The 14702-nt window shown below is 36.2% G+C and overlaps 1 protein-coding gene across 8 annotated transcripts in view; it reads right to left on the reverse strand.

Annotated features, from left to right (window-relative positions):
* Positions 1-14702, reverse strand: part of ASPH (aspartate beta-hydroxylase) — a 114860-nt gene that overhangs the window by 33331 nt on the left and 66827 nt on the right. For all 8 annotated transcript variants that reach the window (XM_064387346.1, XM_064387331.1, XM_064387338.1 and 5 more), the window contains 3 exons: positions 5758-5846; positions 3624-3710; positions 415-565 (listed from right to left, as the gene is read on the reverse strand). In XM_064387346.1, coding sequence (XP_064243416.1) covers positions 415-565; positions 3624-3710; positions 5758-5846 — 327 coding nt within the window. The remainder of the gene's footprint in view (positions 1-414; positions 566-3623; positions 3711-5757; positions 5847-14702) is intronic.

A 14702-nucleotide genomic window follows, 5' to 3' on the forward strand; every position in this document is an offset into this window, starting at 1 on the left:
CTAAACCTAAATCTTGGGGCTGTTCTCCCCGTGTTCAACTCCATTCTTCTCTTTGTTTATTGAAAGTTTATTCTGAGTCTGTTTACTCTGCTTATGCCAGTAATTTCCTCTTGATTTTCTTCAGCTTCAGTAGAAAAAGTTTCTTCCTTGACTGGCAATAAAAATTTTTGACTACCTATCATCATAGCTTCTCATAGCATCTGCTGTAGCATTCTACAGGCACTATTATTCTAAATTATAGACACTAGTTCCCTAGGAAAAAATCTAAAAAATAAAAATGGCTTTCATTTAAGATACTAGGAAGACAACTATAGCCAAAATTTCAATGGAATTGTAACCTTAAAATCCTTAGTGATATCTTGAAATCCTCACTCAGACAACTTCTGTAATTTTTATATCATCCTCAAAACTTACCAAGGAACTGCTGCCTGTCTGCTTCTCGCTTCAAACTCAGTTTTATCAGGTCTGAAGGGACATTTGGCAGACTAACCACCTCATCATAAGTGTTGATAGCTTGTTGCAGCATCTCATTGCTTCTCATTTTCTCAGCTAAGTCATCTTCAGACTAGAAAGAATAACCATTATTAGGACACCTAATAATCCATTAGTCTTAAAACCAACTATTTTCTTACCAGGCAAACTATGCAATTGTTATAATATGGATTCTGCTTTATAGGAAAGCAAACTAGAATTACCCTTTAATCTTGTTACCTACAAACTATTTGAAAGGAGAAGCAGTAGAAAATTTGAACGTAAAACATACATTAACACAGATTTTTGATTAATATTCGTAGAATTCATAATTTCTGCTTTCAAAAGCAGATGAAGCAATCTGTTTTAATAACACAGAAGAAATGCAAAATTTTGCCTTGGGACTATTTGTATACTAAGCCTTACTTTTAAAGCAATACACAGGTCAAAACACGCCAACAAACATTTTTATCTATTTGACACATTTATTTATAAAATGCAAAATGAATTGCAAAATGAATTAGCACTTGCCTTTTGCCTTCCATACATTGACAGAATGTGTACCCTAGAACTCCTTCAAAACTTAAATTTGTTCATCAAATTCAGAAGCAGACCAAAGGATATATGAGCTCTCTACAGTGAAATTACAGCTTCAGTGAATCTAACAGAAGCTACGACTGATCTCGCCTGTGGTAAGGCATGTTCATACTTTGCTTCCATAGCTAAAAAAGACTATGTCTCAAGTGCAGAATTTTTAAAGGCTTACTTTCAATTGCTTATATAAATGCATGCATTTTCACATGTTTAATGCATTCCTCTCAAATACTTCTATATTTATTGGCTTATGTTCTTCCTTAAGACAAGAGCTATGGCAGACGTATCACAAGCATGATGGTGCAGAATCTGTTGTTGGTCTATTTAAATTCACTGTTGCATCAAAAACACACATTAAATGAAATTGCTTCAACTGTGTTATCTCTATATGTTATAACAAGTATCTGAAATATTGTTGCACTTGAGTTGCTTTAAAACTTAGTATTGGAAATACCAAAAAATGTGGTTACTCAGCCAAACAGTTCATCAAGCAGCTTTCAGAGACAACTTCAGAAATCAGTTTTAAGCAATAACTTATTTTTTCTGATGTAAGGAAATTCACTAGGAAATTTATTTCTTCTTTTTTCAAAGGAATTGCAGGGCGAAGAATATTACAGATATATAAAAAAAGAAGCAAAAATTGTCAGCATAAAATCTGCATAACTCCACCAGTAGAAACCATATAAGGAGGGTAAAAACCTATCTACTGTTCTTTCCAGTTTTTGTAAAGATGTTAATTAGTTCTGTAGAGTATCATTTTATCTGGCTCAAGTGTAATTCAGAGAGCAAATAAAGAACTACTCATATTTCTGAAAAACATACTAACAATGAAATATTTTGTAGGTTTTTTTTGGGAAAACCGTTGCCTTTTAAAGCCATTAAAGGATCCAGAAAAAAATCAATCCTCATATCTTATTAAAAATTGAATCTACAAAATAAGCATGTAATGCTGGTTGATGCTTCAAAGAAAAGGAGAAATATACTTTTGTGTTGAGTTCTTGACCTTCTTTATCTCTAACCTTCAAGGCCTTTAACCTTATGCTTTGCAGTTTTACTTTTAGTGATGAGAAAAAGCAAATTTAAATGAATTTTTTTTGTATGAATACCCATTTAAAAATAATACTGTGTTACAATGCAAATCTTAAGACTAACTCATCTGTCTGAAGCCTATGGTTTTCCTATTCCTTCAAACAGCTTAAACTTACACATACTGGGTTCAATAAAATTGCCATTGATTATATCAATATGACCGTTCAGTAAAATGACTAGTATGAACCTTCAAAGGCTACAGAAAATGAATTTATCATTGTTTTTACACACTCTCAGGAAATGCACCTAATTATTTCCTCAGATCTTGGTATGTATTGACCTTTCATGGATTACTAAAGTAGTAGTAGGCAACTACAAATTGCTGTAAATGGACAAATGAAGCTGGGTCACTGAAATGGGAATTCCGAATGAGAATAAATTTCACAACTGGCTGCAGTGATCTGCCCTTCTCCCTAAAGCAACAGAGGAGGCAGGAAGCATATTCTACTAGATATAATGAGTAGATTTGTAAAAACTGGTAAATATTAAAAGCGTAACTTAACAGAGAGAAGTTCATCATCTGTATGAACAAAGTGGTCTCCTACTGTAAATGGCAGAGTTCAGCAAAGTGTTACCACAGAGAGCACTGAAGCATTTGGTCTGCTCTGTATCAAGTGCTTGTGTGATAGATTTTTGGATAATCACAGATTTGGTTTTAGCATGACTATTATTAACCAAGTGGAAACTGGTTATGACTCCAAGCTCCTCATCAATTGTCTAACAGCACCATTCCTTCCTGCAGTGAGGGCTTCACTTTTTTATCCTGATTAACATGAGTTCAAGGAGTTTTTTATTACTCCTAGTGTAGCAGGATTATCCTACTATTATTCCCTTTTGAGACATCTCAACACAGCCTAAAAGTATTATAAATGCAGAGATTATTTTCTGATGCCTTCTGGGTTTTGGTTGGTTTTCTTAGGTTTTTTTTTTTTGAAGGGAAACACCTGAAACATAACTCACTCTACAAGTAAAGTTAATTAAGCCTCACTGCCTGAGAATTTGTGTTCTTTATCCTTTAACTCTTTCTCTATAAAATCTCCAAATCCTCTTCTCTATTCTCACTAGAGCAACAAGCTGCATTTATCCCAGGCTGACAGACATGTTGATTTCCCAGCTACAGCAAATAGTATGTAACAGGTAGGTTCTGCCTGTTGTTCCTGCACTGGGTATTAGTTGGTATTTATCTCTCGCCATTCACCTGACAGCTCTCCTGAGATCTACAGGATGTATCTTTTTTTTTGTTGTTATTTATAGTACTTCCCACTGAAGTTCCACAAAAGCTGCCAAAACAACTGGGGCAGGACAGCTGACTGAAGAGATACATATGACAGATCACATGGTTATTTTTTTTATCTAGAAAACCAGCATAAATTTATAAATTAATTCTAAATAGTGTTTATAACTCTATTGGTAAAACAAAATGTTTATTTCAGCTTTTTTCAACACCTATCACTTTTTTTCCTAAGTACCTGTGCTTTCCCATATCTTGCTCGAGGACTTTGAGGATATCGATTCACTAATGCTTCAAAGGCCCTTAGAGCTTCTTCAACTTTTCCCTGAAAAGCAGAGATATTTATCAGCAACTCTATCTAATAAAAATGCTGAAGGATGCAGGATCTAATAACACATTAGTTTTACAATTAAAGAACAAACACAAAGCAATGCAAACTGAATCAACAGCTTTCACTCATACTTTTGTTGGGAGTGCCTTTTTAAGAGGAATTGTCATTATTTATGAAACAATGTAATCCAATTTCCATGGTGAAAATTAATAACTTGGTTTTTCATACTTTACCCACTTTCCGTTGTTCACTGGATAAAATGCTGAGATGAAAATAACCTGTCTGTATAGAAAAGTAAAGACCCTACTGCTAATAACCAATTCTGGATGAAAAATAATAGAGAACAGGAAGAAAATTCTGGAGACAGGTGGAAATTTTCCCTCTGCATACCTGTCATGATGAACAGCACCATAACTAGAGTTCTAAGGAAAATATTGTAGACTGAACCACAGTGTATGGCTGTTTCCTCCAAGTTCTTTGCATGACAACATCCCTCAGGACATGTCACTCAAGTCCAAATGGAACTGTGGTATTCTCCTGATGGATCGATCCTGTGATGGACATTGACTAGCAGGTACAGATGGAAGTTGAGAAGAACCAGCCCCACTGTGAAAGAGGTGCTAAGCACTGCTTGGCAACATTTGGCAATAGACCTGGCTGCCGCTTCCACCTCATTACAGCTTTATAAATATGAGTTATATGTGTATGAATTATACACAACTGCCCTACTGTCTTAAAATATTATACACATCTGATTTGCTCCTAAATTTATCCTGATTCCTACATGACATGTATGACTATATGTAACTTATCAAGAAATACAAGAGGAAAAGAGAATCAACAAGCTGACCCTACAGATTCATCAAATGTGTCTATTACACCTTTTTCTGATTAACCAATTGCTTAATTAACAAGAAGTATGAAAATTTCTTTTGTTTTTGCATTCTAACATGTAAAGAAGGCTTCTAGTGTGGAACATCAGCAGTAGCAGCCAGAGGTTAGCTCTAACTATGCAAGAGCCCTTCAGTCCCATCACAGACCTACCAGAACTCTGGGGCTGCATAGATGGCAAGATAAAGTCAAAACTGCACAATGTGTCCTGAAAATCAAGAATAATTCTGCACCTGCAATGACCAAATTAGTTTTTATTTTACTGTACTGAAAATATTATATCTCACTGCTCATTTACCTCAAATCTAGGGTACAGCAAAAACCTGCAGTTGTTCCTTAAGTGCTAGAACTGCCTGTGAGTCTAGAACTGTCTTCTTTAACAAGAAATACATTCAAAAGATTTGAAGGCTCTCATTTTTAACAGCCACAGTCTTGCGTCAGTATTTAATCTCACATCTGGAAAAGGGACATCTTTGCAAAGGTATTATTTTCTGAAATATTCAAATGAAAGTATAAAATTGGAAGCTATAAGGGGAAATTACTGAAGAGCTTGGGGGATTTTTGGTTTGTTTTTCATGGTCACATTATTAAATTCAGAACTACCCAAACTGAATGATTGATGTTAAGGTCTTGCTGCCCCCGGTGAGAAGCAGGAACATCTGTTTCATCCTCTAAGCAGCTGTACAGCAGCCTAGACACTCCCAGGACTCAGAATCTCAACCAAACAACACCTACTTCAGTGATCTGTACCTAACACTCACAAGGAAAGATCCCTGAACACTCACTGAAAGATCCCTTCTAATACACACAGAGTTATCTGGTAGCACTTGACCTCAGCAGTCAACTGGACAAGGGTGATAGGACAGAACTAACCCTGTTTGATGTGATCCATTTAAGCAGAAATTCAATGATGAAGCTACATATATTCAAGGTTAACAAACACATATGAACAGACATACACTTATGACTTTAAAAAAATTAATGCAAACTATCCAGCCAAAATTAAACTTGAAGGACAAATATGCACTGAGTATTTCAAAAGTTAATTTCACAAAAAGTTATCTAAAATTCATTCTCCTTTTTTACAAGTATTTAATTTATTGATTTTTGTCCACTGCATACAATTCTGAGTGAAACATTCAAAACTTACTTTTTTACGTAGTTTTTCTGCAGCATCTAGTTCAGCTTTAATGGTCTTATCAAACTTGTTTAAGAGCTTTGGCTTCTTCTTCTTTTTAGCTAGAAGATTGAACAAACAGACAGTTCATTACTTCTTTCGTATTTCAATTGCCTGAAGTAACACTTAGCTAGGGACTGTGCTGGCAAAGTGCATCATTTTCAAGTAAGGCAGTTTCAAATTACACTGAAAAGAAACTGATTTCTTACTTATTACAATCATAAACTCCTATATGAAAAAGCAAACTTCAGTCATTCAAATTGAGTAACTTGGCAGTTTAGAATAAAGCATTTTTCATCACATTACAGTCAAGGATTTTTTATTCCAAATGGTTCAACTGATGTGGAAGAGCAAAGGGAACTGTTATTTTTCCACATTCATACAGTATCATGAAAAATATTATCATCAGGGCACACTAGTCATTTCTAAAAATTGTGACTATATGTTTTGCCTAGAGGAATTACTGAGGCAGCATCTGGAGTGCTGCATGCGGTTCTGGGTTCCTCAGGTCAAGAGAGAGATGGAGCTGCTGGAATGGGTCCAGTGGAGGGCAATAAAGATGGATGATTAAGGGACTGTTAAGGGACTGGAATGTCTTTTTTATGAGGAAAGGCTGAGGGAGTTGGGCCTGTTCAGCCTAAGAAGAGACGACTGAGAGGGGATCTCATCAATGTATATAAATATCTAAAAGTAGGTGACAAGTATGGAGTCAGGCTCTTCTCAGTGCTGCCAAGCAATAGGACAAGAGGCAACAGGCAGAAACTGATGCATGGGAAATTCCACCTGAACATGAGGAAGAACATGAGAACTCTTTCACTGTGCAGATCACCAAGCACTGGAAGAGATTGCCCAAAGAGGTTGTGGAGTCTCCATCACTGGAGATATTCCAGAACTGTCTGGATGCAATCTTGCGTCCTGTGCTTGTGCCTGTGCTTGAACAGGAAGGTTGAACCAAATGACACACTGTGGTCTCTTCAAACCTTACCCATTCTCTGATTAGAACAGTTCAAAGAAATCATAGTTACTCAGATTAGGAGGGACTTGAAAAGTCAAGTATTTGAACTTCCTGATGAAAACAAATTCAACACTGAAATGTTGGGTTAAGACTCCTTTAAGAGATCTGCTTAGTTTCTACAGCTTAGTAAGCTATCACACAGCAGCAGAGCAGCAGCAGTATGCAGCAAATCAGCCTTGAAATAAATTGTGTAAAGTAAACTGCATTTGAAGAAAATTTAAGTAAATGGTGTCAACTTAAACAGCCATTTACTTCATAGTTGCTTACTCTTAAACAATGTCTACCTGGTTACAGTAAGACTGCTTAGTCATTAAAAAAATGCAAGTACGCTACTGAAAGGATATGACAGCAGGTAACTGGTTTCCTCCACATTTGCTACAGCTTAACTCTGCACTTGCACTTCATTAGAATAAAAGATTCCACCTTTTCTGACACAAGTAGAGGAAATACATATTGTCTGATAGAACTACTAGTTATGTATATCTGTAATTAGTAGCACATCTTTTTTGCTTTAATTATGCAATGCTGTTTTTTCACCCCTCTGTGGAAAGTGGGTCATTAATAGCAGAAAAATAAGTAAAATTACTATTTTCTTTGTAGAAGTTTAAATAGGGAATGCTGTAACTGATATATGTAAAGTTTAAATCAAAGGTCCTACAGCGTAACACCATCTGATGCAATGCTGTAGCAAGTATTTTGGATAACAAGTTATAGTAACTAGCCACGTTTTATTCTGCTTCCCAAGTCCTCAGGTGCACTGTTCAGGAATGACAAGAGCTACCACATGCTAGTGGAAGCTGTGCTTGTGATTCACTAAATGACACTGTCTCTCTGAGACTCTGATCCTACAGAGAGTTTTAGGCAGGTAAATCACATTGTTTGTGTCAAACCTCAGAGAAAGACCAATGCCTTGGGTTGTGCTAAACCAATACTAAGTCCATCCAATCATTAGAGGATGTCATAACTTCTGATGTCTGAACTTCTTCTGTATAAAATGAAAAATAACTACCCTTGGCTACTTTTGTTTCTTTCTGTGTGAGACTTTTACTGTTCTTTTCAATGCTGAACTCAGACAGCTCTGTGTGGAGTTTTTCTTATACTACCCCTTTTAAACTCTTCTGCAGTGTTGGTATGCACAGCTGAATAGATGCCATTGCTTTTCAGGAGCAGGAAGAGAACAGAATTTAAGCTATCTTACTAAATTCCATGTTTTTTATTCACAAAGGTTGTAAAAAGCTTTAAATATTAAAAAATGTATTAAGATTTATAAACAAATGGTACTACAGCAGCAATACACTAGTATTCTTAAATCTCTGTTGATTCCTCTTATAATAGTACAGACTGCAACTTTTCATGACATTAGCTACCAAAACAAACATTAGCTACCAAAACAAACATTAGCTACCACAAAACAAAACTGTCTGACATTTAGGAGTTTACTCCTTTTACAAGATAAACTCACAAATAGCATAGTTTCATATGTTGGTTTTGCTTCCATAAACACTTTCAAGTTTTTTATTGTAACCTGATTTGAAATCAAACATTTATACTGAAGCACACAGTAATGTTCTTAAGGGATGCAGTTGTCATGGAACTGCACTGACTAAAGAGAAGTGTGGCATTTTTCTTGATAAAACAGATGCTTATAATGCCTTTTCTTTATTCTCCATACATGATGTAGGAGAAATGCTTTCCAATCTGTTGCTGATCACAGTCTTTCTCTGTCTTAATTTACTATCCTCCATTTTATAGGAAAGCAATGTCTTTACTGTCTTTTCATGCATTTAATGATTAAGGAGCACAGCACTGGCTCTCTTCCAAGTAAAATCCAGTAAGATTCACATAAACAGCTCTTATTTCAAGTGTAAGGATCCTTCCACTCCAAACCTTCAGTCCACAGTGACTGAGATGTGTGAAGTTTCTCACATAATATCATTTGGCCCGAAAAGAACAACAAATAACATGCAAAAGGTTTCTTGGGTTTTGTCTTTGTTTTTTTCTTTTTAAAAAACATGCCAGCTCAGGTTTTCAAGAAACCGTTGCTATTTCTAAGACCTGGCTTGCTTAACAGGAGGAGTGGAAGAACCCAGAAACATCAACCCAAGGAACCAAGGAAAGCAAGTGACCTTGAGGACTTTTTAGGTTCATTTTGCTCTTAGTTGCCATGTGAAACTGTCCTTTGCTGTTAGCAAGAAAACTGAGGCATGTCAGTTCTTCTGGGTAGAGTATCTGGGGACCTTCCAATGGGATATTGCCACCAAACACTTGGTTTAGTTTATGTTCTCTAAGTAACGTAAACAACTAAAATGTGAGTTCTCAATTCTTACGGCATGAATGAAAATCTTTATTTAAGGTTGGCCAGCTACACAGGAACTCTTATTTCAGCGAGGCAGGACAGCTATCTGTCAGCTTTTTAGCTTTGAGCATTGATGGAAAGACAGAGTCATTTGGTCCTTCTCAAACTCAGTAAGCATGGCAACAGTGAGGTTCCTTTGAGGCAAAGGAAAGAAGCTTTCCCGCCCACCAGGAAACTCCCACTGCCTGTGGGACACTCTCTACAGTTCATTTAAGTTTACAAAGACATGAGAAACAGCTCAGGAAAAAAAAAGTAAATTAAAAAAGTAAATTAAAATCTTACAAGTCTGTGGCACAAAGATACAGTATGTTCCCTTTCATATCCAACTTGGGTGATGTGTTGGAAGAACCTATTTACCACCCTCCATTACAAAAAAAAAGCATTATCTTCCTATTTTCAGTAGATTATATATCAGCCCTAGACCAGCAGGAGATCAATATAAAAAGCTGGAAAGGAGTTGTTAACATAAATATTATTCATCTGCTAGGCACCAATATAACACAGTAAACATTATATAACGAGCAATCATTCTCATCTCCCATTCTATTCCTATGTTAAAGGATTCACCAGGGAGCTTTCAGCGTAACCATCAAGCATTCCTCTATATTAACCAGATAGCCTGCTATCTCCCTGCAGGGGTATTTTAATAAATTATCCATTGCCTCCTTCTAGTGCAATAATCCTTTAGCAGATGTGTCCCAATATATTAAATTCAATGATACAAAGAAGTTAACTTATCTATTTTCAAAGGAAAATATATGTAATTTTTCTTCAATGACAAATTTTACCATGACACTGAAGTCGTGCATGATCACACAACTGCTTGGTTGGTTTGTGGTCCAAATCAGGTTGAGCATTAAAATGGTAATAATCCTTTTACTTATCATACTGTGGGCTTTCAAGAATACTACTGAGGATTTTCAATAATAGCCTTGGAGAATAGGCATTCTATCTAGGACTGCTGTCATAAGATTCCTGAAGACTTCCTTAGAGAAAAGTTTCCACTGAAAAAGCAGCAAGCTAGGAAGAAGTGTTACAAGAAACTCTATGCTAGTTCTTGTGCTGGAGACAAAACAATTACCAGTGATGACAAGCAATCTCATATCTCATTTATCAAGACACAGAATTAAAAAAAAAAAAAAAAATAGAAGTAGCAATGTATTACAATGTATTACACAAAATGTACAGTAAACTTAATAGCCTGTCATATAATCCAATGAAATTTGATAAACTATTTCATATAGCTGCTTTGGTAAATGAAAACTAAAATACCAGGCATATTTTGGCTTTATGTTGAAAATAACTTTGTCATCACCAAAGACAGCGACAGTGTTACTTCTACAAGGGACAGAGAAATTCCTTTTGCATAATAATGAACACACTGCTAGATACTCTTCAGACCACAAGAGAATCACATCAAAATTAAGGAAAAGTAACCAAATTAGTAAACACAATTGAATCACTCTTGAAGACTGGTTTAAAAATATTTTGCCTTTAACTGGGTGGGGAGGGGAGCAACAATAGGTAAAAAACAAAGGGTAAAAAGGCAGTAATAAAGAGTTTGCCATGGGAAGACAGGTACACACTACTCTGTAAAACATAGCTGCAGAGATGAAAAGAATAAATTATTTTCTGTATCATCATAGTTAGGATAAGGAAGAGAAGGCTTAAAATGGCTATAACAGATAATTTGGCTTGAACATCTGGAACTACTGTCTCTGAGCAAGCACAGTGGAACAGGCTGCTGAGGGGAACTGTGGAATTCTTGTTACTGAAAATTCTGTTTATATGAAATAACAAGATGAGTAAGCATCTGCCAAGAGCAATGCACACAGCTGATAAGGCCTTTGGTCAACTAAAGAGACGAAGTAACCTTTAGGCGTCACTTAGTCATATGTTCACAATTTCTGTAATATATGTCAATGTGCTTTAGTGCCAACACTGTAATTACATAAGTAACTTTCACTCTCTCATTTGAAGTCCTCACAGGAGCTCCCTGTGCCAGTCATCACTGTACCTGAGATTCCTCCTAGCCCAATGTCAGCAATAGAGAATATTGAAACACCAAAAATTTTCCCAATGTAAAATTTCACCTCAGTGCTATAATTTCAGAAAAGCCATAAGTGATTAAAAACACTGCCTTGTGATAGAAAGCAATCTCAATTCCCACTGCTCTTATTAACTTTTTCTGTAAAAAATAAAATACTAATAACATTCAAAGAATCAAGTTCTGTAAATCTTCACCTGAAGCAGATCATTTTACCTTAAGAAACCATCCAAACAGCATCAGAAAGGCAATTTTGCAAACTGTTGATTTAATCACAAAATTATATTCCTTGATACTTCATAACTATTAATGTGAAAAGCTGCCTGAAGATATAATAATCAAGGAATTAAAACTTTCTAGTATTTCTAGACAAATGTCCTCATATGATCAAATGTCTGCAAATTCTTGTGTAACTGAGCAGAACCCAAGGCTGGAAATTGGTATAAAACATCAAGCAGACAATTATGTTAAGGCAGTTACATGGATAACAAAGAAAACAAAAAGGGATAACTAGTACATGGCAAAAAAAAATATTATATATAGCCCTATTATATATGCCCCTAAGTCCAAAGCAATAGAGAAAAAACTCATAGAAATGTCACAAATAATGTCACTAGTAATACCACTTCTATAATGGAGTAAATGAATCCCCTCTAGCTTCCAGAGAAGTGGGAATGGTTGTGTGTGTGAAATCTCTCCATTTAATCTTTTCATCTGAAATATAACACCATCATCCAGGCTAAGGAAAACCTCATTCTCCTAAAAGAGAAAACACTGATGACCTGTCTGATTAGATATCAGTGTGGTACAACAAAACAGTAAACATTAGCCAGAATTGGACAAAAATATTAAATGCTATCATGATTATCTTTCACAATTAACACACATCTTTTACCCTAGAGAGATGCCATGCACTAGGCATTTTAACAGATAGCAAATTTAAGCAGGTGAAGGTATTTTCTACACTGTAAAGGCTTCAACTTGTTGTTTCCTGAGAAGATAATTTAAAAGATAGGGTATCTTTACCACAACACATAGCATGAATTGTTTTGTCCTAGCTGCCGTACTCTGAGCCTCTGATCAAAGGATGCATGTACAGTTTTCTTCCTGAGCAAAGTAAGTAGGAGATAACATCATTAACACTTCCAGAACAATTAGCGTTTGTATCTAAAAACCACTATGCACTTCCATACACTTAATACAAATCATCTCTCTCTCCTGTGCCTTGTAAAATATTGGGAGCAGATACTCAAATTCTGCGATTCGATTCTGTCCCAACAGACATGCCAGGAAGGACACCTCAAACAGAGAGGTTGTGAGCTGATGTGCAACCATGACCAAGAGGAAATCTCAGCTGGGACGACCTCAGGCAGTTTTCCACTTGCTGCCCCTTACTCCTCCTCCCCCTTGCTCTCAGTACTAATTCTCTTCCTAAGCCTTCTGCTCCCTTTCTTATGTTCAGAGCCTAGGAAAATTGGTGGGGTGGGAGGGCAGGCTTACCTCCAGTGCTGGAGCTGACATTTTGAACCTGGTCTGTTCACTGAGAGCAATGAGTGACAGCCTGGCTGGTCTGACTTGGAGTTTTGGGGGAAAGGTTGCCTTCCACACAAGACAGTCTTGCTTCAGTCTTTGGAAACTAATGCTGTGAGATTTACAGTCAGTTGAGAGGGGCCTGCTCTGTGATTATGAGAGTCCATATTACATATTACCATAAGTATTTCTTGTTAAACTTGCCTGTAATGAAATTTCTAGGTCCTCAGAAACGGTGAGACAATAACATTACAATCCCTCTGTGGACTTGGGGGAGAAAACATGAGGGTGGAAAGACACTACTCCCTATCTAACAAACCACCTCATAAATGTGGTTTGGCTCTTGTAATTAGATTTTTTTATTCACTTATTGATTCATTCATATTGTCACTATGATGTTAAGGGAGCATTCCTGGTGGCTTCCTTGATATTACATCTGCTATTACTCACATGTAAAACAGAGAGGAGTTAGGACTCCAGTTTTAATTACTTAAGATATAAGTGATTCAAGATAAAGGCTGGTCTTTACAGCCACCTTGAGGGCACATGGTCCCCAGTTTCTGATTTGAAAAGTACACTGGAACAATCCTACTCCACTGACTGTATGTTGTTCTTACCGCTAGCCAGAAAATTGAATTACCTCAATGCAGGGGTTGGACAAAATTTGCTTTAAAGATCCTTTCCAACCCAAACTGTTCTATAATTTTATGATTTGATAAATGATTTGTCCTAAATGAAGTTTTAATAGAAGTTATAATTGTTTAATTGTAGAGGCTATAACAATATAGTTATGTCTCCTTGTGTCATGCTGTCTCTAAAGCTAATCTGAAATAAAAACCCCTTCTTGTGATGCAGTCTCGTAAGTCACTTGCAGCAAAAGCTCCTCCTGTCAGTTCTCTGTCTTAAACTTTGAAAAACTAAGGAAGCAATTTCCAGAGGGGGTCATAGGCTTTGTTTTCTAAACATCCTCTCATCCCTGCTGCAATACAAATTCAATAATAATGGACTTGGCAACTTGTGAATGGCAACTTATGAGTGTGGGTCAATGACAAAGTAGATACTGATGATGATGGTCTGTAGTTGTTTTCCAACTAATTTCGTGACCTTCTGTTTCACTAATTCCCTTTGCCGCCCACTAACAATACTACACCTTCCCAGGTCAAAGTTTCAATTATGTTCTGAAGAACATACACATATTAGTAGACTTTTACTTGGAATTCAAAATTTGCTCAAGTAATTGTCCTCCCTCCTGATACTAGCCCCATATCATTACCCAAATTAGTTTTGGAAATTGTGCTGCATCTCACTGGACACTTGAATGAGAATTTGATGATGATGAAAAATCCTGTCATTGTCCTGTTGTTTGGGAAGCTCATTAGGTGAGATACAGAGAGTGTAAGTTATCTACTTGCTTTATGGGCTTCTATAAATGATAACTTAGAAGGTATAAAACCGAGTAAACTGCATCTACACAATTTAAAGCCAGAAGCACTAGAATAATTAAAAGATCTTTCTAAACTCTATTGGACGAGCAGGCAAAACCACTATAATCAACTTATCTGGGGAAGTAATCAGACAATAAAAACTGAGGCATTTTAGAGACTAATAAAGCTGGAATCTAATTACTATAATAAATCTTTAACTGCAGTTATTCCAGAACAATTTCCCTTGCAGTAAAATGTATTCTACAGGGCTTTCTGTATGAAATTATTGTTGGTTGGTTGGCTAGACGTTAGATGTTAGTTAGATGTTGATCATAAGAAACAACAGCAGAAAGATAATTTTGGTTTGGCATGTATTTCCATCATTCACCTCACTTTCACCATTAAGACTTTTGGATTCACTCAAAGGCGGGACTTGAAGAATCCTCTGACAAAACCAGAAAGAAATTTCTGCATTGACTTTACATTGAAAAATACACTGTACTATTCTAATGTCCTATATATCTAGTTCAGAATAGCATTATGCAG

This window comes from Passer domesticus, chromosome 1, assembly GCF_036417665.1.
Source record: "Passer domesticus isolate bPasDom1 chromosome 1, bPasDom1.hap1, whole genome shotgun sequence".
Lineage (NCBI taxonomy): Eukaryota > Metazoa > Chordata > Aves > Passeriformes > Passeridae > Passer > Passer domesticus.